This window comes from Magnolia sinica, chromosome 1 (assembly GCF_029962835.1).
Source record: "Magnolia sinica isolate HGM2019 chromosome 1, MsV1, whole genome shotgun sequence".
Classification (NCBI taxonomy): domain Eukaryota; kingdom Viridiplantae; phylum Streptophyta; class Magnoliopsida; order Magnoliales; family Magnoliaceae; genus Magnolia; species Magnolia sinica.
In genome coordinates this window covers 41,759,008-41,785,746 of record NC_080573.1, presented here as the reverse complement: position 1 = coordinate 41,785,746, position 26,739 = coordinate 41,759,008, and the positions used below count along the sequence as shown (strand labels likewise).

Below are 26,739 nucleotides of genomic sequence, written 5' to 3'. Positions count from 1 at the left end.
GAGAAAAACTCAAACACAAGCTATTTTGATTGGAGAAGACAACGGATTATGAGACTGGATCCTCTACCACACCAGTTATTCTGCCGAAGTTGTAAGTGGGTCCAGTGCTGTGTATTTGTGGTATCTAACTGTTCAGAAGGGTCGCCTAACCATGAAAGTAGGATATTGAGAAAATCAGACTAATCCAGCCATGTAGGATATGCCTAAAAATCATATGGCAGATGATCTTAAACTATCTGATATTTATACCCTTGAATTAAGGTTTTTCTTAACCTTTTTTAATTGATATTATTAAATATATTCGTAAGTTTTTATTAATAAATTCTTATCATAACTAATTGCAGTATATAAAACACTAAGGTCATGGGTTCGAGTATCCATTGTGATGTGTGTGGTCGTGTAAAAAAGAGTATTTATAAATTTTATTTTATTTTATTTTTTTAAAAGTAAAAAATAATTTACAGTCTATCATTAAGTTATGACATGGCAATTTCTGTCATCCAAAAACTAAATATACCGATGCACACAGATCCACACCTGTCGTAGGCAATGATACAACGCCCAAGCAGCGTGGTGCCCGCCATGTTGTGTGTGACATCCTCTCCGTCCATCAGCTGTAAAACATCATTTAATATGTACTTCAGTCGGCTTTGCCTTTTGTTAGACAATGGATGAATTACCTCTGAATGTCTCGACGTATTTGGCAACCGTGTAATGCACATCAAAGTAGTCATAGACATCACGTCCACTGTATCGGATAGCTGCAATGGCATGATAGCAAGGGAACCCAAACTTTTGCCAGTAATAACATGAGCATGTTTGCTGATCAAGATACACCTTTGCATCTGAAATGGGCTTACCAACTGTGAACTCTGCTGCACCAGGTATCACAGAAACAGGCTCTCCCAATCTCTCTGCCGTAGAAATAACCTCTTGAGCATTGGGAACCAAGAATGTCTCCCATTCTGAACTCTGTTTAAACCTTTCATTAAATGTATTCATCATACAAGCATGCAAAAATCTCAACACACAATTGATAGGCAGGTTGATGCAATTCAGACCCCAAGACCTGATGTCCATATAACGAAAATTGGAAACACATTGCATCTCTTGGACATGAGATATGGCCCAATGCTTAGGATTAATATCCTTTACAAAATTCCACACGTTTATAGATTTATCATGAATTTCACACATGGAAGCATCGAATTTAGAACGATCTATTGCATAAGTTGCATCCTCAAGAAGCGACCGCAATTTCCTCAATCAGCCTCCACTGATTGTATTGATGACATGCATATGGAAAGATATCATGAACCACTTCAAGAATCCCATCCTCCCTATTTGATATAAATGTTAATTTAGGTATGCGTCCCAAGATTTGAGCCAACTCATCACAAAACCATTTCCAACTCCCTACTTTTCCGATTCAACAAATGCACATGAGATTGGGAACCGATTATGTTCTGCATCCATAGCAAAGGCAAAGAGCCTAGTACCTCGGTGTTTTCCTTCTATTTCTGCACATTCAAGAAACACAATAGGTCGGCATGCTTGCTTGAAACCATGAATTGCAGCCTTATATGCAACAAAAAGTCTCAAGGAGTTGTCTAATGACCGGTCAAGCTTTGCTGTGCTTCCTGGATTTGTCATCTCAATTTTTTTGCAAAGAGCTTGAACAATCGGTTCAAAGTCCATCTCATTTAGTGTCAATTCTTTACCCCTCCAAGCTTTATCATAACTTACTTTGATCCCATATTTTTGACTAATCTCATCGACAATATCTTTAGGTGTGCAGCGTAAATTTTTCTGGAGCCGATCCTTGACCAAACCAGCAATCCATATCCTGCTAGCTTGTCGACGCTTTCTTTTGCTTGACACTGTTGATTCATTTGCAGCAATACAAGTATGGTTTCCCTTCAAGGATTCTACCTTGAATGTAGGCTTGCCAAGAAGCTTACATGCATATATGCGCCATGAGCAATTGTCTTTAATGCATTTCACCTTATAATAGAACATGCTTGACTTGGTTCGCTTGTATTCAAAATTCGAACATATTGCATGCTCAGTATTGAGAAAAGTATTTGAATCTTCAAACTCTTGCCCTTCTTTTAAAGCTGGGATCATTCTCGCCATATCATTAACACAACTATCAACCACCCTGCAAGGTAATTCTTGATTATCCATCAGCAAGCAGTCCATTTCAGGCAGGTCATTGGACACATTTGAAACATCATTGTTATTGGCATTAGTATTATGTGAGGAATGTGCAAGTGTTCCATTACTTCCATGTAAATCCCACAACAATGATTCATCATTTCCACTATCGGCATTCTGCATCAGATTACTAAACAAACAAAGACAATAAGAAATAATTAGTGAACTATATAACTAAGAACAGAGACTAACTTTTATTGAAGTACCTGGGAATCGGAATGGGGATTGAAAGTTTTTGGGCACCAAAAACGAAGAGATGAATAGGGTCACTGCTACAAAGAAATGCTTCCATCATATTGGATACATCATCATCATCCTCAATTGACACAAGTGAATCCAAATCTTGACCAGGATATTTGTACTTGATGCTACTGACATCGGTCAACTTACAAATCTCCAATGCTTTGGATAAAAGATTGAGGTAATTGATCGCTCGATCGACATGAACAATACGGTTTGTGCCTTCCTTATAATAGACCTTATTTGATTCCCAAATGAAGTTGCCCCCAAATCTACAGAGCATAGGCACTTTGTTCATAGACATCATTTGGGTGTGTTGTAATGAACTGAAAATTCATAATGAAAGAAATGAGGTCATGCTTAAGAAGATCAAGAACAACAATTTCACATGCATGTTTAGAAAAGAAGAGACCCAAATAACTGTCTACTTTTTTGTTTACTTTTAATATAACCTCGGTTCCATTGTAATTATATCACAGTTTCCTTGTGCACTTATTTGAACAAACAAGAAGCATGATTTGGTTTTCGAGGACATGGATCTCTTTGGCCTCATGGCAGATGAAACATGTACTAAAATTTGCCTAGATTACAAAATTCTATCGATGCAACATTTAGCTATTTTCTGATTGAGTAGGGTGCATGCTCTATTATTTTTCATTACTGTCTACTCATAGACCTCATATTGAAGAGTTATTGCCCCATCCAGAAGAGATTTGGAGCGTGGTCCAATCATAACTGGCCAAAATCACGGATCTTAATCACGAACCATGGTCCCCACTTGTAGAATCAAAGAGCTCTAGGTTACCGCACATTCTCTCATCCTAAAATCCTCCAAATGCAAGTATCATATGGTTTTTGATCAACTGATCAAGCAAAACTTGCAGGTTCGACCCACCTTTCACTAATATGGTGGGACATCATGAGTAGGCTCTACTTCAACAATCACTTCTATTGAATATTTTTAATTGTTCAAACCATGGTAGACTCTAGATGCATGACTCAGCTGGTGGTCCAAACCTAGAAAAGGGTCACATATTTTATGAAAAGATAACTCAATAGGAGTAAAATTGTCATGGGGACATGTTAGAGTCCTATCGAGACCCGCATCAGGTTCAGGTACAATCTTTTGATGACCCAAACCTGAATTTGATAAGGTTTCAGAGTACCTATTGTTAACATGGGTTTTCAGGGGATTTAATAATACCAGGGATGTTTTCATTAAAAGCATTTGTCAAACATAAATGAAATACATGTATAAAAAAAAAAAAAAAGAAAGAAAAAAAAAAAAGAGAAGAAAGTATGCCCCTTTAAAGAGGCTCTTATTAATATGGGTTAAAATATACATTCCAGGTTATGGTTTGGCATAGGCTCTTAATTACATTTCATAAGGTAATACCCATAATTGTAAGGCAAAGCTCAATAGAATTTAATACAACATAAATAAATAGACAAATGCCATGAACTGAAGTCATCCAAATATATAAAAGGGGTCAATGAGTTTGTATCAGATGGAGTTATATAAAGTGCATTTAAGAAGGCTCGGGACCATATAAGGCGGACCAGGAGGGTGTCAGCTAACGACGAGCATTTGAGGATAGTCCTCATATCTAATACAAGCTACAAGACCAATAAAGAAAAGCATCAGATTACAATCAAATTACACAATACGCAGATATTTACATGGTTCGGCAATATGTCAACTCTATAAGGACACAATACAAAGCATCCACTAAAATGAAGGAGATCAGGAGTACAGGTATTGTTTCTCCGAGATAAACGAAAGCAAAGTAATACATGCAATGTACATACCTTGACTGTTGACCATTCATATTCAATGTATCCAGATCACTTGTTGGGGCAACGTCTTGACAACAAACTTCAGGTCTCCTGAGAGCACAGGAGAGTGGGACTGTGATCCAAGTGAGTAGAGTGCACTCATATAATTTCCCCTTATGACCAGCTAGTATCAGTATCAGGTGTTGAATGCATGGCTGAACTAAGATTCGCACAGGGCTATATGAAGATGAGAGTGAAGAGGATCGGGTGTATGACACAATCTGCATATGAGACGAACAACGTAGAGGCGTGTCGAATATGAGACAAGTAGCGTAACAGTATAACAAATTGTCGTGTGTGAGATAGAGACATATGGGTTGTGTCTAGGCTGACACGCAGCGCACGACTGTGTTCATATAGGTGAGTAGCTTGTATTTGTGTTTGCGTGGCAGACTAGGGCTTCGTTTGTGAAATATGATAATAAGGTCAATGTGTGGCGTTGCCAATGTGTGTAGTTCAACAAACATTGGACATTGTAGTGGGTAGCTCAAAAGTGAGCACATGCGAGAGCATCACTAATGATGCCTGCTTGGATAGGTGAGCCCGAATCTGGGCTCTGTTGAGAGATGGGCGGAAGGCGCCGTCCCAGCAGCATGTAGGGTCATTGCCCTAGCTCGTTGGCTATATGAGTGAGCGGGCATCTCTCCTTGCCTATTTGTGAGCAGGCATGGAGAAAGAGGATGAGAAAAATAGAGTTAGAAGAATAGTAAAAACTTCCGAATCAATTAAATAAAGAACCTTAAGAGGTATTTATAGAAGTGAAATCACTAACTTTGCACGCCGACAACGGTCTACCACAGGGCAGTCCGTCGTGGCATCGTTTTTTTTGAAAGATGACAAAATTATATTAAAAAGGAAAAAGATACAGCGATAGGATAAAAGAGTCCACAAAGAATGCAGACTCAACTAACACCTAAAAAAGAAAAAGAAAATCAGATTCCTCAAGGGAATCGTCGGTACAAGCCCATTCAACCAACATTCTCTTAGCCTTAGATGAGACGGCAAGAGGGGAAAGAGGAGTCCCTGAAACATCTGTCATTTCTCTCCTCCCAGACAGCCCACCAGATCGCTATGATTGACATCCTCCAGAGTCTAGTCCGCACCTTGCCGATATATACCCCATGCCAAGCCAGAAGAAGAAGATTCACCGAACCGGGAGTGCTCCAGCTAATGTTAAACCGCGATAGGAAATCTGACCAGATTACGGTAATAAAAGGGCAGAACATCAGCAAGTGATCTACCGTTTCTTCACCCCGCATACAACACAAACATATGTTAGGGAGAGTCATACCCCGCTTTCTCAAATTATCCATTGAAAGAATTTTCTTTTTGCCCACCAACCAACTGAAAATGATATGCTTCAGAGGAGCAGAATACTTCCAGATAAAATGGGGATTCTGAACTATACTAGCATTCGATTTACAATGCAGCTGGTTGTACAAGGATCTGACCGAAAATTTGCTGGATTTTTCCCCTCTCCAAATAATGGAATTTGCGCTAGATTGAGAGGGAAAAGCGTCATAAATGCATTGTAACAGATCCACAAACTCACCGATCTCCCAATCTTGCAAGTTTCTTCTACAGCCAATATTCCACACTGTCTTGCCATCCATCTCAGTAAAATAATCAGCCACCAAAACTTTTTTATTAGGGGCAAGGCAAAAGATATTCGGAAAAAAATCTTTAAGGGCCTGTCCCATATATCCTCCAGAAACTGATATTCGCCCTGTTTCCAAGCCCAAAGCCCACTCCTTTTGGCACCTCCTCTTTCATCTTCAAAATACCCCTCCAGATGGTTGACGCCCTGTAGGAAGATGACTCTTTAGTCCACCACCCCGTAGCTGATTTCCCATATTTGCTTTTAATAAAAATATTCCAGAGGTGCCCATCTTCTGATCCTAGTCTCCAAGTCCACTTACCAAGGAGGGCTCAATTCATATTCTTTAAATCTTTAACCCCTGCTCCACCACAGGAGATATGATTATACACTTCTCTCCAATCAAGGAGATGGAATTTCTTTTTGTCCACAGTGGCATTGTTGCTGGGCCACAGTTAGGTTTCGGGTAGGCCGCTATGGCATCACATGCTAGGCCGTCATGGCACCCTGATCAAGCCGGAGGCAAGCCAGCGTCGAGCCGTGATCAAGCCACCAGATTACCCTGGCACCACCCTTGAGTTGTGGCACCACCGCTAGGACACAGAAAGGCCGTCATGGCACCACCACTAGGCCGCAGTCAGGCCGTCGTGGCACCACCATCTGGCCATGGGCAGGCCACTATCGGGCCGTGAGTAGACCGTCACCAGGTCGCGGTTAGGCTATAGGGTAGACCACCACTGGTTTTACCTGTCGAGACCTCGCTGAATGCCATAGGGGTGCTGATGAGGAGCCACCAAGATGCTATTGGGTCGCTATCGGGACTTCGCTAGTGTGCCTCCGGGACACTGGTGGGACGTTGGCAGGGCCCAGTTGGAACACCAGTTGTGATGAAGCTAGATGCATGGAGCTAGAGGAAACTCTTTTATGTTAATGGATGCACCCAAGTCTAGTAGGTGATCCTTATGCAATCTAATTGTAACGATCGGGTAGAGAAGAGGACATAAACATTCGTGAGCCTGTTGGGCCTAGGTGTAAAAGACACTCATACCCTCCTCAATAATATGAAAGTTGTTGGCTTACAAAGTAAGGATGAAGAAGAATATGTCCGGGTTATTGCTAGATGCAGTGCATGCCTCCCCACGACTGGTAAGTTGCCAAAACAGATTTGGTGAAGATGGCGAAACCTATAATCATTAGGGGAATTGAGGCCCAAGTGAGAGCTTTCTAAGTGAAGAGGTTGGAGTTGAAGCTTTGACTACTGAACCGGCCGTTTACTTTAGAGGCTTCATATAACTTAGGGATATATATGTTACGCCTCGAAATTACGTTCCTGTGTTGGCCAGACCCAACTCTGAATCTCAAGTCATGGCTTAAAATTTAAGCATTCACAACCATAATTTTACAAATATTATACCCCCATTTCATACTTTCATAAAAATACATACTTTAAAATAAAATATTACGACATTCTGAAATCTCATCCACTCTTCAACTAAACATTTTTTTATTGAGAACAACTAGAAAAGACAACTACAGATAGACAAGCAGCCAAATCTCCACTTCGCTTGCTAACTAAACTGTCTTTAAATATTACCAAGATAGGGAGAGCTTACATGCTCAGTGAGATCATATCCTTACTGAAATTTATAATTTTTGAATTTATACACAATGAAATAATTGCATTAAAGCATAGAGAAGGTAAGTTCATGGATTAAAATAATGTATTAAGAGATAGTATGCATGAAATGCTTTTCATAAACAATAACTTAAACAAATGTAACTTTATCTTTTTGTGTACTTTTAAGGATAAACCACATAGCACCCATGATACTTCTAGGAATGCCTAGGGTAAAGCACCCCTGCATATACTTTTAGGATTGTTCCAGGGTAGAGCACCCATGATTCTTTTAGGAACATCCTACGGTAGAACACCCATTTTACTTTTCAGAAACCCAAGGTAGAGCACTCGTGAATATACTTTTAGGGAACTCAAGGCAAAGCACAAGTGATCTCAACCTCAATTCTCATTCAACGATAATATGCATATGATATTAATGTAATCTCACAATCAACATTTCATTCGACGATGTAAAACACTAACTTCATCACAACCACACATCCTTCTTACTCTTGTATACAATTCTTTATCGGTTTCAGATTTTAAGTTGCAATCTAACACTTTAATTTTCTAAAAATTTAGATTTTAATTCAGATTATAGTCTAATTTTAATAAATTTAATTTAATTAACTTAATTCATGTAAATTTTAATTTTAATAGAGTAAATAAATTAATTCATGTAAATTTTAATTTTAATAGAGTAAATTTCATTAAATCAGAATTTAAATCGAATTAATTTAATACTTTAATCAAACTTATTTTAATTTAAGTAAATCTATCATTAAGTATTAATCTAAATAATATTTAAATTTTGAATTAATTTACGTTAATTAACAATCAAAATTCATATTAATTTAGTATATTACTTAAAATTATTTTAATTTGAACAAAATTTATAATTTTAGAATTAAAAATCTAATTAAAGTATAATTTCACTAATTCTGATGATTTTAAATTAAATATATTCAAAATAAAAATTAGATTAATTTAATTAAATTATATTCAAATTTGGATAAATTAAATATTATTTAAATTTTGAATCAATTTAAATTAAAATTCGACAACTAAAATTAATAATCAGAAATTCCAAGATCGGAATGATCATCCACATCTATGTGATCAACGAACTTGAACTCCACCTGATCTCAACTTTAACTCGACTCGATCGTTGAACTCAAACATACTCAAATTCAGTCTGCTCAAACTCGGTGTTGCTGCTGCTACTGCTGCTCTCTCTCTCTCTCTCTCTCTCTCTCTCTCTCTCTCTCTCTGTGATCTCTCCTTCACTGTCGAGTAGGGTTTTATAATCCTCTCTCAGCCTCTCTCTCCAATTCTAGAATTTGGATTACAAGAGGACTTTCGAACGGTTTCCGGTCGAGTTTACGGGGTAAAGTTCCAATAATGCGATTCTGTAATGAAATGATTAGTTTGCTACGGCTACGAAGTGGTGTTTGATCTTGGTTGTAACCCTATGATCATATGGTGATCTGATGGGCCTTACTGTGAAGGTTTTGATCTTAAATCGATGGATATACAAGAACCTACAATGGGTGTTTCTTAATGAAGGTGATAATAGACATTAATGGCAGATCTTTGTACAGGGTGAATCTGGATGTTGCGATTCTTCTGGATGGTTCAAATTATTATAATGGAGCTTTGGGGACAGTGATTTTTGATGGTTCTTGTCACGCCCCAAACTCGGAAATTGGGCTTACAAAATTCTCGATCGCCAAATCCAGTGCCAACAGCCTCCATAGTACCCCATTCTCGGCTCTCAGCGCACATACGCAAGATTCCGATCCTGGGATCCTACAAGGAGGATTTTCCAAGTACATTTATCTCGTAAGAAGTATAACCACAAGTTTATCCAAATCATAAAGGCAGCATTATCATCACATATCCACTAATATAAACATTTGAATATAATATTGAAAGGAAAATACATATATCGAAATCAAAGCTCCAGAAGTCAGCTACATGCTCTAAGCTCCACGCTACTGCAACCTAACGCCACATGCAAGCATCTATCATGCATAAGCTTATAGAAAGCTTAGAGGGTGGTGAAAGTGTGTGCGCAAGATAAGTGTCAAGTATTCAATATAATATCGTAATCATACAATGTCGAAAATACTGGCAAGATCATGAATCATACGATATCAGAGTAAGCGGAAACATACTGGTAAGTCCATGAGTCATGCAATGCGGATCGTCTATGCAAATGCGGAATCATAGAGAGTCAAATATCCGATGCCGATGATGCAATGCAATATGCAAATCCTGAAGAGCCACAAATACCATCAACCTCATCTAAGCCATATAAGTGCAGAAAACATAGCAACCCAAAATACTATATGCCGCGGATGTAATGCAATATGTGGTGCGAATGGGATGACCAAGCTAGAGTGTGAAGTCGGGATGATAGTACGTAGGATCGCAGGCTATGGGGTCCATCACAAGGGACTTCTATCCAAACCAGTCCCATACCTAATTTTGGATAATCAGACTCAATGTGGTAGACTGCTGATCTCAGGTTGGTTGTGCGCCCCAACCGAAATCCTGGTCATTGCGAAGATACACGTAATAAATAGTTACGCACCACCAACCCAAGTGGATGGTGAATAAATGAATGAATGAGTATGCAACTCCTGCTCAATAAGTCTACATATCAACACCGTACATCTCTGGGATCATCACCGGAGTCTAATACACTTCAAACCAGATTGCCGCCCCATCGCGCGCAACCAGGTAAGTAGAAGAGACCTCACTATCCGCCTGGCCAGTAGTCAGCCAATACCTACCCAGCACGTCGATAGCGGACCCATTTATGAGATGGTCAAACTGAGCATAGTTTTGCCCACTACGAATCGGGCGGATAAGGTCACACCCCCTTCCAACCGACTACGACACAATGAGAGACGCAGCCTACTGGTATTCGGCACTTGAGAGCTCATGTAATCCACTCGGTCTAGACGTTGGAGCGTCTCCTAGCCACGGAGGTTTAGGGACTTTCACTCACGGACATCCAAAGTGCCCAGATGCTCGAACTAAACATTTTTAGTGTCCCATCTAGCCATCCACGACATGCCTATAGAGGCTACGGCTCTGATATCGCTAGGGCGTACAGTAATCACAACACACAATGCAAGATGCATGAGTCATACAATCCAGTCATGCATCAATCCTGCGCATACCGTGGGCTCATGTGAGACAATCTCCACCTATTAAGGAGTCATAACAACCTTCTCAATGATATATGCAATGGTCAACCACATCTTATAATAAACATGCAGATGATGTGTATGGGCATATACATGATGTTATGCTGTCATATACTTATAATCAATATTGACAATTAGCACTGATAATCGGTCTCGACTAGGGTTGTACATGAACCGAGCTAGCCCGGTTAACTCGCTCGACTCAGCCCGACCCGGAACTGAGTTCGGGTTGGGGTAGCGGGTGGGCCAATTATGGTGTGTATATATATATATATATATATATATATATATATATATATATATATATATATATATATATATATATATATATATATGTTTTTAAATTTTTTTAAATCCGCGTCCACGCGGATTACTTGCAAAGCCTTTCTATCACTACCTCAATCGACTCAAACTGGCCCGAACTCGGCCCAAACTCACCCAATTGCTTCAGGGCCGGGTTCGGGCTGGGTTTGCCGGTGACCGGGCTGGGCCGGGTTTGGGCTGGGTTGGCTGGTGACCGGGCCAGGCCAGGTTGAGCTCGGTTCGGCCCGATGTACACCCCTAGTCTCGACAATCGGAATCGGCCTCAACAATAGGCCTCGATAATCAGCCTATACAATCGGCATTGGTAATCGGCCTCGACAATTGGCCCGATAGTCGGCCTCGACAATTGGTCTCGACAATCGGAATCGGCTTCAACAATCAGAATCGGCCTCGATAATCAGAATCGGTAATCGACCTAACAAAGGGCCTAAGGGAAGGTCACAATGTGGACATTTAACCATCATCGCCCATCAATGTGGACATTCAACCAACATTGCTCCCAAGGTGTGGCCCACATAGGGCCAAACGTATAGTGGGCTCACGGCCTCACACAAGGGCCTAATGTACATCACCATGGGCCATATATAATCTCAATGGGCCTCATACAATCCCAATGGGCCTCGCATACAATCACAATGGGCCTTACACAAGGTCTCATATATCATAATGGGCCACGTCACATGGGCTACATCACATGGGCCGCATCACCTAGGCCGCATCACATGGGCCTACATACATCACAATGGGCTGCACCACCTGGGCCTCGAATGCGTCACAATGGGCCATAACCCATGAACCTCAATACATTACAATACGCCACAACCCATGGGCCTAATGCACATCATAATGGGCCTCACTAAATGGGCTACAAAAACATCACAGCAGGCCGTATCACATGGGTTTTAAATACATCACAATGGGCCACAACCCATGGGCCTCAAATACATCACAATGGGTCACAACCCATGGGCCTCAAACACATCAAGTGGGCCGCATCACATGGGCCACAATTGCATCAAGGTGGGCCTTAACGGATGGGCCACAAATACATCAAGGTGGGCCTGCACCTCCAAATGGGCCCACCAGATGAATAGGTGGACATAAAATGCATACATCAAGGTCAGTCCATGCAGCACTGTCCAGATGGATGGTGTGCATATTCAGCACATACATCATGGAGGGGCCCATGCAGCACGTCCGAATGGATGGTGTGGATACAAAATAAATACATCAAGGTGGGTCCCACCAGACAGACAGCTCAGATGGAACATATATATCATGGTGTGATCCATGATCCAGATGGACGGACAGCTACACAATGCATACATTAAGGTGGGCCCCACCCCAGAAAAAATAGATGGACGGCATGGTATAAAAACACATACATTGCAAGGGGTCCACAAGCAGAAACAGATGGACGGTGTGGAAATACTCATACATCATGGTGGCCCACAGAACGTACTGATGTCAGCCAATAGTGGGACCCACGTCCCATGTGCTGCAAGGTGGATGGACGGCTGGAGAAACACACACTATGGTGCACCCCATACCACCCGTCCAGATGGATAAAAACATACGTCATGGTAGCCGGTGTGAATATAGAATATATACATCAAGGTGGGCCCACCCCACACGTGGCACGTGTGGGTGGGTCCCACATCCCAACAAGGGATGGACAGCTGTGGATTTCAAACCACATATATATATATATATATATATATATATATATATATATATATATATATATAAAGGTGGGTTCCCACATGGGGCCCATATAGTATATATGTATATCATATAATATATATATATATATATATTAAAAAAATCAGCGCTCAGGCCCTGATCAGCCTGCACGATACATCATGGTGCTCAGCACAGCATCGTCCATCTGGACGGTGCAGATATAGAATATATACATAGAGGTGGGTCCCACTTGCCCACACGTGTCACACGTGTGGGGTGGGCCCCACGTCCAAACAGATGGACAGCTGAAGATACGCATACAGCATGGTGGCCCACAGAACTTGGTAACACTGCTATAGCAGCTATACAGCTGGGCAAGACACACCAGCCGATCTATCCCCCTGCCCTGGGATCTGACGGTGTAGACATACAAGCAATCAAGGTGGGCCCCACTTGCCCACACGTGTCAAACGTGTGGGGTGGGTCCCACGCCCAAAGAAATGGACGGACGACATGGGTAAATCGGATACAACACGGTGCGTCCCATCGTCCAGCAACTGGACGGTGAGGATGGCATGTAAACATCACAGTGGGCTCCATCATCTTGGATAGCAAGATGGATGGACAGTAAGGAAGCCATATACATCAAGTGGGGTCCACATCAGCGTGGATGGACGGTGAACAGATACAACACATACATCTAAGTGGGTTTCCACCGTCCAGATCTCTGGATGGTGCAGATGCAAGGCATAAACATCACAGTTGGCCCCACACAGCGTGGATGAAATGCATGCATCATTGGTGGGCCACATAGAGAGAGAGAGAGAGAGAGAGAGAGAGAGAGAGAGATAAACATGAGAAGGGGAGGGACCCCGCCACTATGGGCCCCTCTCTATCCAATGCATACATCAAGATGGGTCCCACCATATGTGGGCCCTCTAATCATCAAAATCACACAAAAAATCACTCACCTTTGATCATGGACTTCTCCTTCCATCAACGCATTCTAGAGCTCCAATGGATGAGATTCAACGGGTTTTAGAGGGTGGGATTGGGTGGTAGGGAGTGGGCCACACCTAGCTTCTCTCATGGAAGCTTGGACGTTGGGTGCTCATGGGGTTGCTTGGAATGAGAAAATGAGAGAGGGAGGAGTGGTGATGGGATGAAAATGGATGGGTTCTCTTGACTTTTGGTAAGAAAGGAATGGGTTAAGAATGGGTTGCTTTGACTTTGGGTGAGAGAGGGATAGGTGTGATGGGATATGTACTTAGACTTGTACATTGATTGATTGACATGACGTGTCGTAGAGATTCTCTCGGAATTCACAACGCACGGCTTTTTTTCGGAATGTACGCGGGCCCACAACACATAGCCAGGATATTGCATTAGCGCACGAGACGTGGCGTTGGAACCGCGGCAACGGCGCAGTCGCTATGATACAAGTCTCGGGTCGAGCCGACTCAAAATTACATGATGCGACTTAGAGTCATGTGCAAATGCTGATAACAGATCGTAGGTCACCGGAATTCGACCGGGAGGACCACGGAAGCCTACGGAATGGTACGGGCTAGGATACGGGTCTCACAGTTCTGATGTGTTTAACCGATAGGTTTGGTGGCACATTTTCCGCTAGCAACAAATCAAGAAAATTAAAGAAGAAGAAAGTTGGGAGGAGGAGACGTTAGGCTTGGCTCTTGACAGCATGTAACGCTGGTGTCTTTCTATAGTGGACATTTGCTGAATTTGATGGATGAATGGTTAGGATTTGATGGTTGAAAAATGGATGGATGGATCATGAGCTTCTTGCCGCAACTAAGCTACGAATAAGATGATGACATTTTTTTTCTTGTGTTCTAAACAACAAGCGATTCAGACATGGGAATGGATTGATTAGGAGCTCTGCTGCACTAAGCTTCCGCAGCCCGAAATCGTCGGAGGTGAAGCGTTTTACAGCATTTGATCTAAAAATGTAGGCGATCAGGATTTTTGTCAACATGGAATGCTGCTGAGCTTGGATGACGATGATCGGGGATCTGTGTTTGGATGGTCGGGATTGTTTGTTATAGACTCCCAACGCTGTTGCAAATCGTCCGAGATCATGGGAGGAGGAGAAGGAGAAGAGAGATGAAATTGGGGAGATGCGTTTTCCCTACAGAAGAATTTCGAAGCACCTCGGCAACGTAATGCTAGGTGGGGCCACCATGATGTTTATGAGAAATCCATCCCGTCCATCTGCTTTCCAAATCATGTTAGGCCATGGAAATGACATAGATTCGAAACTCAAGTGGGCTACACAAACTGGAAGGTGGGTAGGGAAGTGCCTACAATTGAAACCTCCTTGGGGACTACCATGATGAACCGTGTGGTGTGGTGGGTCTGGGACCCCAACGGACTACTTATACACAGAAAATAAGAAGAGGAAAGAGGGTTCGGGAAGAAAACCTCCCTGGCTTCGCAGCAATGCATGTAACGAGTGTTGCATATATCCCCTTTTATATAATTTTCTCTTCCATAAACTTAGTGGGTCCCACTTGAATAGTCCAAATCTTTCATGTTTGAATCAGTGTCCCCACGTGAACTCGGTAAGATGTAAAGGGTTTGGGTTTTGATATATATATATATATATATATATATATATATATATATATATATATATATATATATATATAATATTTATTACAATAAATTGAAAATGGTCTTGAATTATAAATAAATAAATAAACAAATCCTCTATATGGCATACTCCTAGCACGACTGGCGTCAAAAGGCTGAAGTGCTTGTTAGCCTAAATTTAGGCACAATTGACTAAAATCCTGCACAAAGGAAAAAAAAGAAGTAAATTATGAAGTTCATCACTTTTAAAAGAATTCTTAATGTCTATGATTTTTAAAGTCTTTACAAGTAGTAATGAAGTTTAAAGGTATTTATACATTTTAAAAGTATTTCGAGGGGGGGAATCATTGAAGGAGATTAACAAGACAGTTTGGTATAGAAAGTTAAGATATATGAAAATGGATGTGGTTGTAATTTACTTCACACAGAATACAGCAGTGTCATGTAAAATAACTTTGAAATTTAGGTGGAATATTTTTGTTACCAGAATACAGCACAAGGTATATGATTGTAGTCAGCTTTAGTAGGTTATCCACTGAAAACAGTTTTCTGCAGGCAACATAGAAGAAAGGAAACAATATGAATTTTTTTACTTTTCAATGGAAGGAACAAAAACGTTTCAAATGGAAGAGAAAAAATAGACGAGTTCAAACTTCAAACACAAGCTTCCCTCCCTCCCTCTGTGTGTGTGTGCGCGCGCGCTGTGTGTGCACGCACATGCTTTGTGAATGAAAGCTAAAGAGGAATCCGTTTTTTTTACCAAGACTTTTGATTGGCGCTTTTCCCACCAAGAAGATGACTTCCACACAAATAAATATAGTGTAAGAGATCTAACAGTCCTGTATACCTAACAAATCAACAGCTATCCTAATCTTACCATTCTGAAAACATCAGAGTTAGCTCCCATTCCCGAAAGCATCAGTCCAACCTGTTCATATTGAGCCACATTACCAACCATTTTAATCCTTAAATTGTCAATACCAAAGAGAGTTAGGATTTTAAAATACAATATTCAACAGTACTTTAACAGTGGTATAGATAATATTTAGTAGTATGCAAAATGGAATATGTTCTATTCATATCCTTCAAAAAAAAAAAGTTCCACAATCAGCTGCCCACCAAATACAGCTATCCACTTCACCCATGCTCTTGAACAAGGATAGCTGATGTCAACAACAGGTAAGTACTATCTACAGAGAAGTGATAGATCCACTTCTAGATTTTAAGAGTAAGATGCACCATGTCCAAACTTTGCCTAGATGATTTTCATGTTGTGGCATGTCCAGCACACGACTCATTGGCAGGACTGCATGTGAAACTTCAAATATAAAGGCGTGATCTTTGTGATCATCTGTTGGAAGTGTTTTCAAGGATTTCATATTCTCCTGCTTAGACAGACTAACTAAACATGATCTTCGTGATCATCGATGGGCCTGATTTTGAGGAAAGGCAACCAAACGTATGCATGTTTTAAAGCAAATGAAGCATGAGTGTTCTACCTGCTCAATAACAGAGTTGTCAGTCAAACCAATTCTCTGCTTGTTCAGCTTGCCATAACCCCTCTTGTAAATTAATTCCCTCACGCTCTTCAAATTGGGATAGCTGAAACAGACATGTCCTACGAATGAGATATGTACAATTTTATATATATATATATATATATATATATGGAATACTAATGACAGGACAGGACTAAGATACAAACCCATATGTCACGTAGGGCTCAACCCTATGCAGCATGTTGAGTGGCCTTATTGACCTTCAGAAACACACCATTAAATATCTGGTTTTGGAAAAAAAAAAAAAAAGAAAGAAAGAAAACAAACACGGTGAAACATTAGAACAAGGCATTGTTTTTTATTACTAAAAAGAAATGGAACCACAGAAACAACCAACGCTAACCTAACTGCACCTGTCTCAAACGCAAGAGCTGCAGAATTTTTCTTGTCTTTGGGTGCATGGCATTAATACTAGGATTTAACAATCATAATCATCAAATCAATGGCACAAAAATGCACGGTCCAGACTGAATATTAAAAAACAAGACAAATAATCAATCTCAACCATCCATTACACAGTTTAGAGTTCATTGGATTAATTATATCTCTCAAGAAGATCATAAAACTGGTTGAAAGACAATTCCATGGACATTCTAGATCAATTCTAACTAATAGGGACCAATGATTTATGTCAATAAATGGCAGGCCCCTATCCACCTGCAAACCACAACACTCATCAACATTCAATATGAAGTGCAAAACTAAGAAAAAAAAAATTTACCTCATATTTCTCCAAATGCTCATGCCAAGTCTTAGCATCCCAAAAATCAACTCCCATTTCACCCCAGAATCTACCAACTTTCAAGTCTGTGTGCATTTCCACAACTTCGGCTTGCTAACCAAAAAAAAAAGGACAAAATAACAACAACCAATGTAATAAACGGATAGACGATAAGCAAATGTTTGAACGCACTATGAAATCAAATCGCAGTTAGTATTCCACTAATGAGGAAAGAGAACTCACCTGCAGCACTCCCAGTAGTACCTTAGCCATAGACGGCATTAATTGTGGGAGTGGTGCAGGCACCTATACTAGATCAGTTCTCATGTGGAAATAACTAAATCGCAATCTCCTACTTCAGCATTCATACCAGTAGTCAGTACTCTAAATTGCAATACCCTTACTTTCAAGCTGGACCTGAGAAGGAACATAACTGCAATGTGGAGACTACTTCCCATTTACAATCACTGGAAAAACATTTTCAGCTTTTCCGCATCCTCTTGATTAGGCCAAATGATCCTAATACAATCCACTCATGCATTAAAATGTGGCATTTTAAAATCGTTCTCCCTGTAAATCAAACAGTGCACATATCTACTACCATTTGACTTTCAGTAAGACATACTTGCCATATTAAAAACATCCTTTGAGGAGAAAAAAAATTCCAAACATATTTCTTTAATGTAGAACACTTGGATTTTGAAATGGAAATGCCATTGACATTTTACTTCTCCAAAGAAAAATTCCCTAGACAGATTTTTTTTTTTTTTTATTAGCCATAACAGCTGTATATTTGAGATAATGCCTGCTGTGCTAGTAGCTGTATATTTGAGATAATGCCTGCTGTGCTAGCAACCGTCCTTCAACTGTTAATTACAGAATTATAATAATCAACTAGAGGAAATCTTTATTATAAGACTTGATAGGGCAAAAATAATTTCTCAATATGAAACTTGCAGATGTTGGTATTTTAGGGCAAAAAAAAAAAAAACATTCAACATTCATCCTTATTATATTGCTCTGATGCATGTCATGCACACAGGAAGACTAACGAAGAGGAATGATTTGTTTTCCAGAATGGACTATCTGCTGGTGATTCATCTCAAATCCTAAAACAGTTTCAACAAAAATGATGACAAGATACAGACAAGAACAATATATGAAGGTTTTAGCTAATACCTTTGAACATGTGAATCAGATCAACACCATCAACAACCCTGAATCGAGAATCTGCAGATGTAATAAGCACTTCTAAATTAGGGATTCGACCATGCAAATCCCTAAAAATGGATTCGACAACGTAAATCCCTAATTAGGGATTTGTATTCAACAAAGCATATTCCTAATCAAGTATTCTAAATTTCAGAAAGCAACAACAAGAAGAGAGAAGCATTACATTATACCTGAGAATCTGAGATTCACGAGCAGCAGAAGACCGAACTGCAGCAGAGGGTTGAGGAATAGGGTTTTGAGAGAGATAGATAGGGAGAAAGTCCTGAAAAATACACAAGAAATCCACAGATGAAAAATGGAAAAAGAAAAAGCATCTTCTCACTTGAATTTTCTGAAATCCAAACCCTAGTTCTAGATCTAGTAAATCCCCACCATAACCAGTCAAAAAACCTTGTAAAGTGCAGAAAATAGATCCAAAACCCTAGGAAACAAGAGAGTAGCAAATCTAGATACTACGATGAGATCCCAAAGCAGGTTGCTGCAGTTGGAGAGATCCCAAAGCAGCCGTGAGAGAGAAAGAGGAGAGAGAGAGAAGGAGAGACTCGTGGAGTTGCAGAGACAGAGAGAGAGAGAGAGAGAGAGAGAGAGAGAGAGAGAGAGTCAGGGGTAGGAAATAGGAGAGAGTCGCGCTGGCTAGTAGGTTTTTTTTTTTTTTTTTTTTTAATGGTAAGTTATCCGTCGGGTAGGTCTTACATAGCGCCGATGAAAGAGTAGCGCAAATGCCGTTTATACCTCTTTTTGTTGTAGTGAGACTTTGTTAAATGACTTGTGGCTTTGCAAACTCTATCTCATACATAGTATTTAAAACACATATAACTTTAATTATGACCTTCTAATCGAGATGAAATTTGACCATTCACCATTATTCGACACTCTTTCCAATGAGCCTAATATTGTTATACGATTTTTCAACGGTGGCTAAGATATGATTTAACAACTTAGGCATAACCAGGGTCTCAAGTGACAAGTAAGTGCGTCCTATATAAAACTAAACAGGTAGATTTTGAGTGCACCTCAAGGACTTTGCACTTGACGATTTACTTCAACTATTGGATGGCCCATTAGTCAGATATGAGTGTGTTGTGCGGTTGAATGACAAGTGTATGCATGGTTTGGATATCCTAGGACAAGTTCACTATGACGGGATGGTCCAACACTGATGTGGACGGTTAGATTGCTAGATCTAAGGCTAATTAGGTGTCTCTATGGTTGATTTAGTGAATGATCATGTATATGAGTAGATGTGAAAATTGATGAATGAATGACCTAGAATTGGTGATGGAGTTAGAAGATTTGTACACGTCAGTTAAGTGTAAGAATCGAGGGATTGGTCTATCTTCTTGGTTAGGTTGTTTTAGATAGTTTAGGTATGTTATCACACATCCCAAAGGATTGATCTAAGTTATGAGTTCAATAGTCATTAGTGATGTGATTTTAGGGTGGAAATCATGGGTCAAACGAAGGCAGATCAATCTCTAACTTTATGGGCTTACGATGGGTCAGTATAAGTTGAGATTAGACGATTTAGAATGGGTTGATTGAGTGTACAAGTGAGTAATTTATTTAGGCATATTTTTAGTATAAGTAGAAGGTTCTAATTGAGTGATTTTGGTACACAGGTCATGAGTCGTAATAGGGTACATTTAGTGTACACTTAATGGTTAAGTTTCGGTTAATTTATGAATAAACGAGTAGTCTTGTGGGTTTGAGTGGCGAGAGTACACATGTACATGTACACACACACACACACACACACACACACACACACACACACACTAATTACATAATTCTATGGTTAATAAATCTATCTCATGCTTCAATAACTGCACATTGCACAATTTATGAATGCCTGTATGCATGAATGCGTAAATAAATAGATGGATCTATACATGTATGCATAGATGAATGTAAGTATCCACGTATGCACATTTACGCATGCACACTAAAATCTCAGGTCATTATATTCTACCCCCTTAAAAGAATTTCGGCCTTAAAATTCAAACACACCAACCATGTGAACAAGTGAGGATACCCATCTACGATGTGTCTAAGTGTCCGCTACATTTCACATGTCGTAAGTTTATGTGTGCACGAGTATGTATGATCATCTACATGAATTCAAGTTATTACAATATATGTGCGTGAATGAAAATAAGCTAAATGCAGTTAGTTGCTGCGGTACTTTGACTCATGTCTATAATATATACATTGTGTAAGAGATATGAGCATTCATAAGTTGAGCTTATGGAATATATCGTAGAGAATAAAATAATCTGTAACCGGAATTTACAGAATATATGATGCGAAGAATATAAGAATTTATAACTAGAGCTTGAATAATATATCACTTGAAGAATATAAGAATTCGTAACAAGACTTTGAAGAATGTAAGTGCTCATAACTAGAGCTTGAAGAATATGAAGATCTCTGACTGAGGTTTATGGAAAATATATAGAAAACCCGTAGTTGGAGCTTCATGGAGATGTCTGAATCCATAACTAGCATGAGATATAAGATTTGAAAGAATAGTCAGCCAAGTTGCTCACGCATACTTGCACATACTTTGTACCTACACTCAACTTCTCTGTCAAGCATGTAATAGGATACAAATGTTACATGACATATAACTCAATGTAGTGGCATTGATAGTGCACATGATGCATATGATGTATAATGTTGATGCAATGTATGACTGGATGTAAGATCATAATAAATTGGTGTATGCAAGGCTTCAAACTACCACAGTAAGCTATGACGGATAGAGTCGGGTTTGATCCGGAGGTGTGTAGCCAATTATGAAAATGAGAAAAGTAAGACTTAGCTATGAAGGACTTAGCCACTTATTGCAATGCCTGTTGATAGAACTTAACTAGGGGTACGTGAAGTTGTATACCATGGAGTTATAAAATGAGTAATGTCATGACTAAGTTTTACAAATTGAACATCGGGGTGCATGACCATGGTAGTCATGAACTAATGGTGTGAGGCTCTCATCCATGACCCAAGAGATGATCGAATCAGGCTCATCGCGACTCAAAGGGCAGTGGAATCGAACTCAGGGCTGACCTAAAGGGCAAGTTTAAAGCTGTTGCAAACCTCTGCATGAACAGGCATATAGTAGTAGATTAATGCTCGTGAAGGGCTTTGGAGCAAAGACCTATTAAGTTTATAATTCATTGGAGTATGGACAACCTTTTAAGCTTGTAAGTCATTGGAGCACACACTACCTTTTAAGCTCGTAAGTAGTTGGAACCAACCACAGTTTAAGCTCATAAGTAGTTGGACCAAAACACAGTTTAGGCTTATAAGTAGTTAGATCATACACAATTTAAGCTCTAAGTAGTTAAAGAAAACCACAGTTTAGGCTCGTAAGTAGTAGGAGCAAACATAGTTTAGGCTGACGAGTACTTACAGTACACACAATTTAGGCTCGCTAGTAGTGGAACAAAGACAACCCTTAGTCTGGGCTATGCTATGTGCTAAGGGCCTACAAAAATATTAATGCGGTATAGATTTCAACTACGGGCGTTTAGCCCTCCTTCGAGTGTGTGGTGCTTGCCAAGGAAAATGGCGACACGGTATGAATTTCAATCGCGGGTGTTTATCCCTCCTTTAGGTTGCGGTGCACTGCAGAAAACATAGCAAAGCAATATGGATTTCAACCATGGGCATTATAAGGATTATTGTCATAAACGGTTGCTTCATTATTGTCGTATATGGTGGTGCGACCATAATCGTGGATGAGGGCTAAAGTAACCTTGATAATGCAGGGGCATTTTCACACTGGGCTCGAGTGGGATTGCCTATGGGATACAGGGGCACACTCGGGGTGGGTGACCCATGTGATTTGGGGCCCACAGGGGAGGTCTCGTGTTCGAGACTCCTCACCAGGGGTGATTAATGCGCATTTCACACTGAGCTCGAGTGGGGTAGCCCGTGGGATGCGGGGACACACTCGGGATGGGCGGCCCATGTGATTTGGGGCTCACGAAGGAGTTTGGCCGAGGTCCTAAACCCATGAGATGCGGGGCCTGGGCTATGAGATAAAGGGATTAATTCGTCATACTCTAACAATTTGAGCTTTTAGAGCAAGTGGTTAATTGTCCTGCATCACTTGACTACCTGTCTCATAGCCTTAATCTCAGCTTAGAGCTATTGTAGCCTTGACTACTCAGTATGCAATCTCAATTGAGACTTAGGAGCCCAAATAGCCTTAACTACTTTGGTATGCGACCTTGATCGTGGTTGAGGATTGATGTAGCTTTGATTATTCGGTGTGCAACCTTAATCAAGATTTAGAGCCGATGTAGCCTTGACTACCCGGTATGCGACCTTAATCACAGCTTAGAACCAATGTAGCCTTGACCACTCAATGCGCGAACTTAATCACAACTTAGAGCCGATGTAGCCTTCACTACTTGGTACACGACCTTGATCGTGGCTTAAAGAGCTGAAATAGCCTTAACGAGTTGGTGTGCGACCTTAATCATGGATGGGGACTGATGTAGCCTTGACTAGTCGGTGCGCCACCTTGATCGCGATTTAGAGCCAATTTAGCTTTGACTACTTAGTCCACGACCTTAATCATGGCTCAGAACCGATGTAGCCTTCACTACTCGGTGCACAACCTTGATTACGGCTTAGAGCCAATGTAGCCTTGACTACTCAGTGCATGACCTTGATCGCGGCTTAGATCTAATGTGACCTTGAGTACTCGATGCGTGACCTTGATCGCGGATGAGAACAATAGCCTTAACTACTTCGCTTTTTTCATAGTACGAGTGGGATTAACCATCACTCGGTGTTTCATATCGCGAGCAGGATTAAGCATCGCTCGACTTTTCATATCGCCAGCAGGATTAAGCATTTCTCAACTTTTTGCTCCCATAGCGAAGGATGATATGAATTGTTGCTTTCCATTGAGACGAGTCATTTGCAAACCATGCTAGCAGTGTGATAAGCCTTTGCCCCCAGTGAAATGATTCACCCAGAAGCCTCGAGGATCTTTTAGAGAATAATCTTGCTATATTCTTGCAGGAGCTAGTTGGGGGAGAAGTCTACCCCCAATCCATGGCTTAGTAGTTGGGGTTGACATCAGCCAAAAAATTACAGAGAAAGAGAAGTAATTTCGTTCCTTTGGTGCAACGAGCAAAATAGTAAACCAATGCCCCCATATAGGGAAGGGCAAAGAAAAACATAGATATCCATGAACTACCATTCTTGGAGCTATTGCCTTAGAGATGAAGGGAGGAATGTTAATAGAGTGTGCTCTCTGCATATTGGCATTGTTTACGAATTTCTTATGATATACCCCAACAAAGTTGCCACTTTATTGATATGGGATTTCGTGGGATTGTAATAATATAGGGGATGTTTCCATTAAAAGCATTAATCAAGCATAGCCGAGATACACATATAAAAAAGAAAAAAGTACACCCCTTTAAAGATAAGAGTGAATAGCATTGGTGTGTGACACCGTCCGGGTATGAGACCGACAGTGTAGAGTTGTGTCGGATATGAGACAGGCACCATAATGTTGTGCCTATCGCGAGATAGGGAGCTCAAGGTTGCGTTTAGGTTGGAAGGTAGCATGTAGCCATGTCCATATAGACAAGTGGCTCATAGCCATGTTTATGTGGGCAGCACAAACTACATTTGCGAAATATGATAATGAGGTCAGTGCATGGCGTTGCCTATATGTGTAGCTCAAGCAACATTGGACTGTGTACTAAGTAGCTCAAGAGTGAGCACATGCAAGAGCATGATGCCTGCTCGGCTAGGGTAAGCCCAGATCTACGCTCCCTTGAGAGATGGGTGGCGGGTGCCATCCCAATAGCACGTAGGGTCATTGCCCTAGCCCGCTAGCCTATATGAGTGAGTGCGCGTCTCTCCTTACCTATTCGCGGGCAGGGATGGAGAAGGAGGATGAGGGAAGGAGAGGCAAGAGAAAAGTAATAAAAAGTCTTTATAGAAGATTTTATGAAAGAATCAAATAAAGGCTCTTAAGAGGTATTTATAGAAGTGGAAGCATTTAACTTTATGCGACGACAATAGTCTACCGCAGGGACGCGGGTAGGCTACCCTGGCACTGCCGCCGGGCCATGGGTAGGATGCCACTGGGGCAACTCCGAGATGCCACCAGGATTCTGCTGGAATGCCGGCGGGTGCCGCTGCAGTGACAGTAGACACACAAGGCTAGAGGCTTTTTTTCCCGTTGTCAATACCGGACGAGTCTTAGGACCCTGGCTTGTCCATCAGGATCACCAATTAAGGGGTCATGATTATCCAATTAAGACTTCAAAACAAGATCCATCCATAAGGCCACTTGTATAAATTGAAGAACCAAGGATAAAATATACATGTCCTTCGAGAAAGGATTTGCAATACAACAAACAGCACGATTTAGATCCATAAAGGGAGAAATTAGATCTCAGATCTTGATCAAAATGGGTTAGACCTAGTTCCAATTTTCCAAAGAACCATCAACTGAGAAAAACCCAAAAAACTATGGAAGTCTCCTCAAACTGACAGTTCCGTGAAATTAAATGGTGAACGGGGCTTTGAAGGCCATTTCTGGGATGGCTTAAGATCATCCTTTATTGTTATTTTTATACCGCCTTTCTATCATATCCTTTGGCCCATGTCAGTAAGAAGAATTCATCTAGAATAAGGTAGGAGGGAACGTGAAACAGTAGAAAGAAGAAATAAGGGAAAGAGGATAAATAAACGCTCGTACCTTTTCCCGGGAAGATGGAAACCAGAGACGGTATTTGAGAGGAAAAATCTTGCAATTCAAAATCTTTCCAAGCTACAGTCGCAAGAAGATTTTTTTTGTTATGAGTTACCAGCCCAACTAAAAGGGCCGCGTCGAGAAAAATAAAATAGCAGTAGGTGATCATTATCCCCCCACAAAAAAAGAAAGGGGATCATTGCTGTGGGGTCGACAGTCATGTATATTTCTTATATCCCCTCTATACATCGGTTTCAGCAGCTCATTTTAAGAGATAAGGCAAAAAATTGAGCAGATCAAAATCTCGTTTGGACCACACCACATGAAACAGTGGTAATTAAATGCTTACCGTTAAAAACTCCATGGGTCAACCGGAATGTGTATTTGCCATCCAACCCGTTAATAAGGTAACACAGAACAGCATGAATGGACTGCGCAAATATCAGCTTGATCTTTAAAAAAATATAGCCCTCAAAAAGTTTTTAATGGTGAATCACAGATGTTTCCTGTGGTGTGGTTCACATGAGATTTGGATCTGATTCGTTCTTGGATCTATGTCCTCAAATGAGCTAAAAAATTAGATACGGAGTGGATATAAACATACATCCGGTAGGCCCTACAGTAAGGAAACTACGGAAGCCGCGTACGACATAGGCTTACAAGCGCGTTACTTTTTTTCACGTTTGGAGCACACAAACGAAACCGGACGACTATGGAAGCGGATTGCCGGTGGCCCGGCCACCTGAAGCTCATGTAGCTGTAAGCTGTTTGGAGCCCGAAGAGACGCCGGTGATAAATCCACTCGATGCATCAGTTCCACAGGAAAACAATAGATGGTAATCTAAAAATGAGGGAGGTACAAAAGTCACTTGGGTCACACCAAATGAAACAGTGGGAAGAGATACCTCCACCGTTGAAACCTTCTTGTAGTCGATCACGATGTATATATTCCATCAAAACCCTTGATAAGGGTATTATAAACGGTAGGAGCAAATATCATCTTGATACAAAACTTCCGTGGTACCCACAAAGTTTCGAATGGTGGGTACTCAATCCCCGCTTTTTAATATGGGATGGCCTCATGAGTTTTGGATCTGCTGATGTTTAGATTAACATCCACTTCTGGTCTTATGAAGCTGATAGATGGATT

General features: G+C 40.7%; 1 protein-coding gene and 1 long non-coding RNA gene across 2 annotated transcripts; both read right to left on the bottom strand.

The window, feature by feature from the left end:
- Positions 1-1,260: 1,260 nt before the first annotated feature.
- On the bottom strand, positions 1,261-25,700 carry LOC131246865 (uncharacterized). The gene is made up of 4 exons (XM_058247317.1): positions 25,596-25,700; positions 4,267-4,366; positions 2,424-2,783; positions 1,261-2,347 (listed from the first exon to the last, which is right to left on the bottom strand). The coding sequence occupies exons 2-4, from the start codon at positions 4,284-4,286 to the stop codon at positions 1,417-1,419; spliced, it is 1,311 nt and encodes a 436-aa protein (XP_058103300.1). The 5' UTR covers positions 4,287-4,366; positions 25,596-25,700; the 3' UTR covers positions 1,261-1,416.
- On the bottom strand, positions 15,350-17,317 carry LOC131246871 (uncharacterized). The gene is made up of 4 exons (XR_009171528.1): positions 17,259-17,317; positions 17,052-17,129; positions 16,224-16,274; positions 15,350-15,546 (listed from the first exon to the last, which is right to left on the bottom strand). It is a non-coding gene; the product is annotated as an uncharacterized LOC131246871 (long non-coding RNA).
- Positions 25,701-26,739: the final 1,039 nt, after the last annotated feature.

Coding starts and splice junctions, on each gene's coding strand:
- LOC131246865 (XM_058247317.1), bottom strand. CDS start 4,286: ATGAATGGTCAACAGTCAAG. Junction 2,784..4,266: donor ATGAATGGTCAACAGTCAAG/GTATGTACATTG, acceptor ATGAATTTTCAG/TTCATTACAACACACCCAAA. Junction 2,348..2,423: donor ATCCCCATTCCGATTCCCAG/GTACTTCAATAA, acceptor TTGTTTGTTTAG/TAATCTGATGCAGAATGCCG.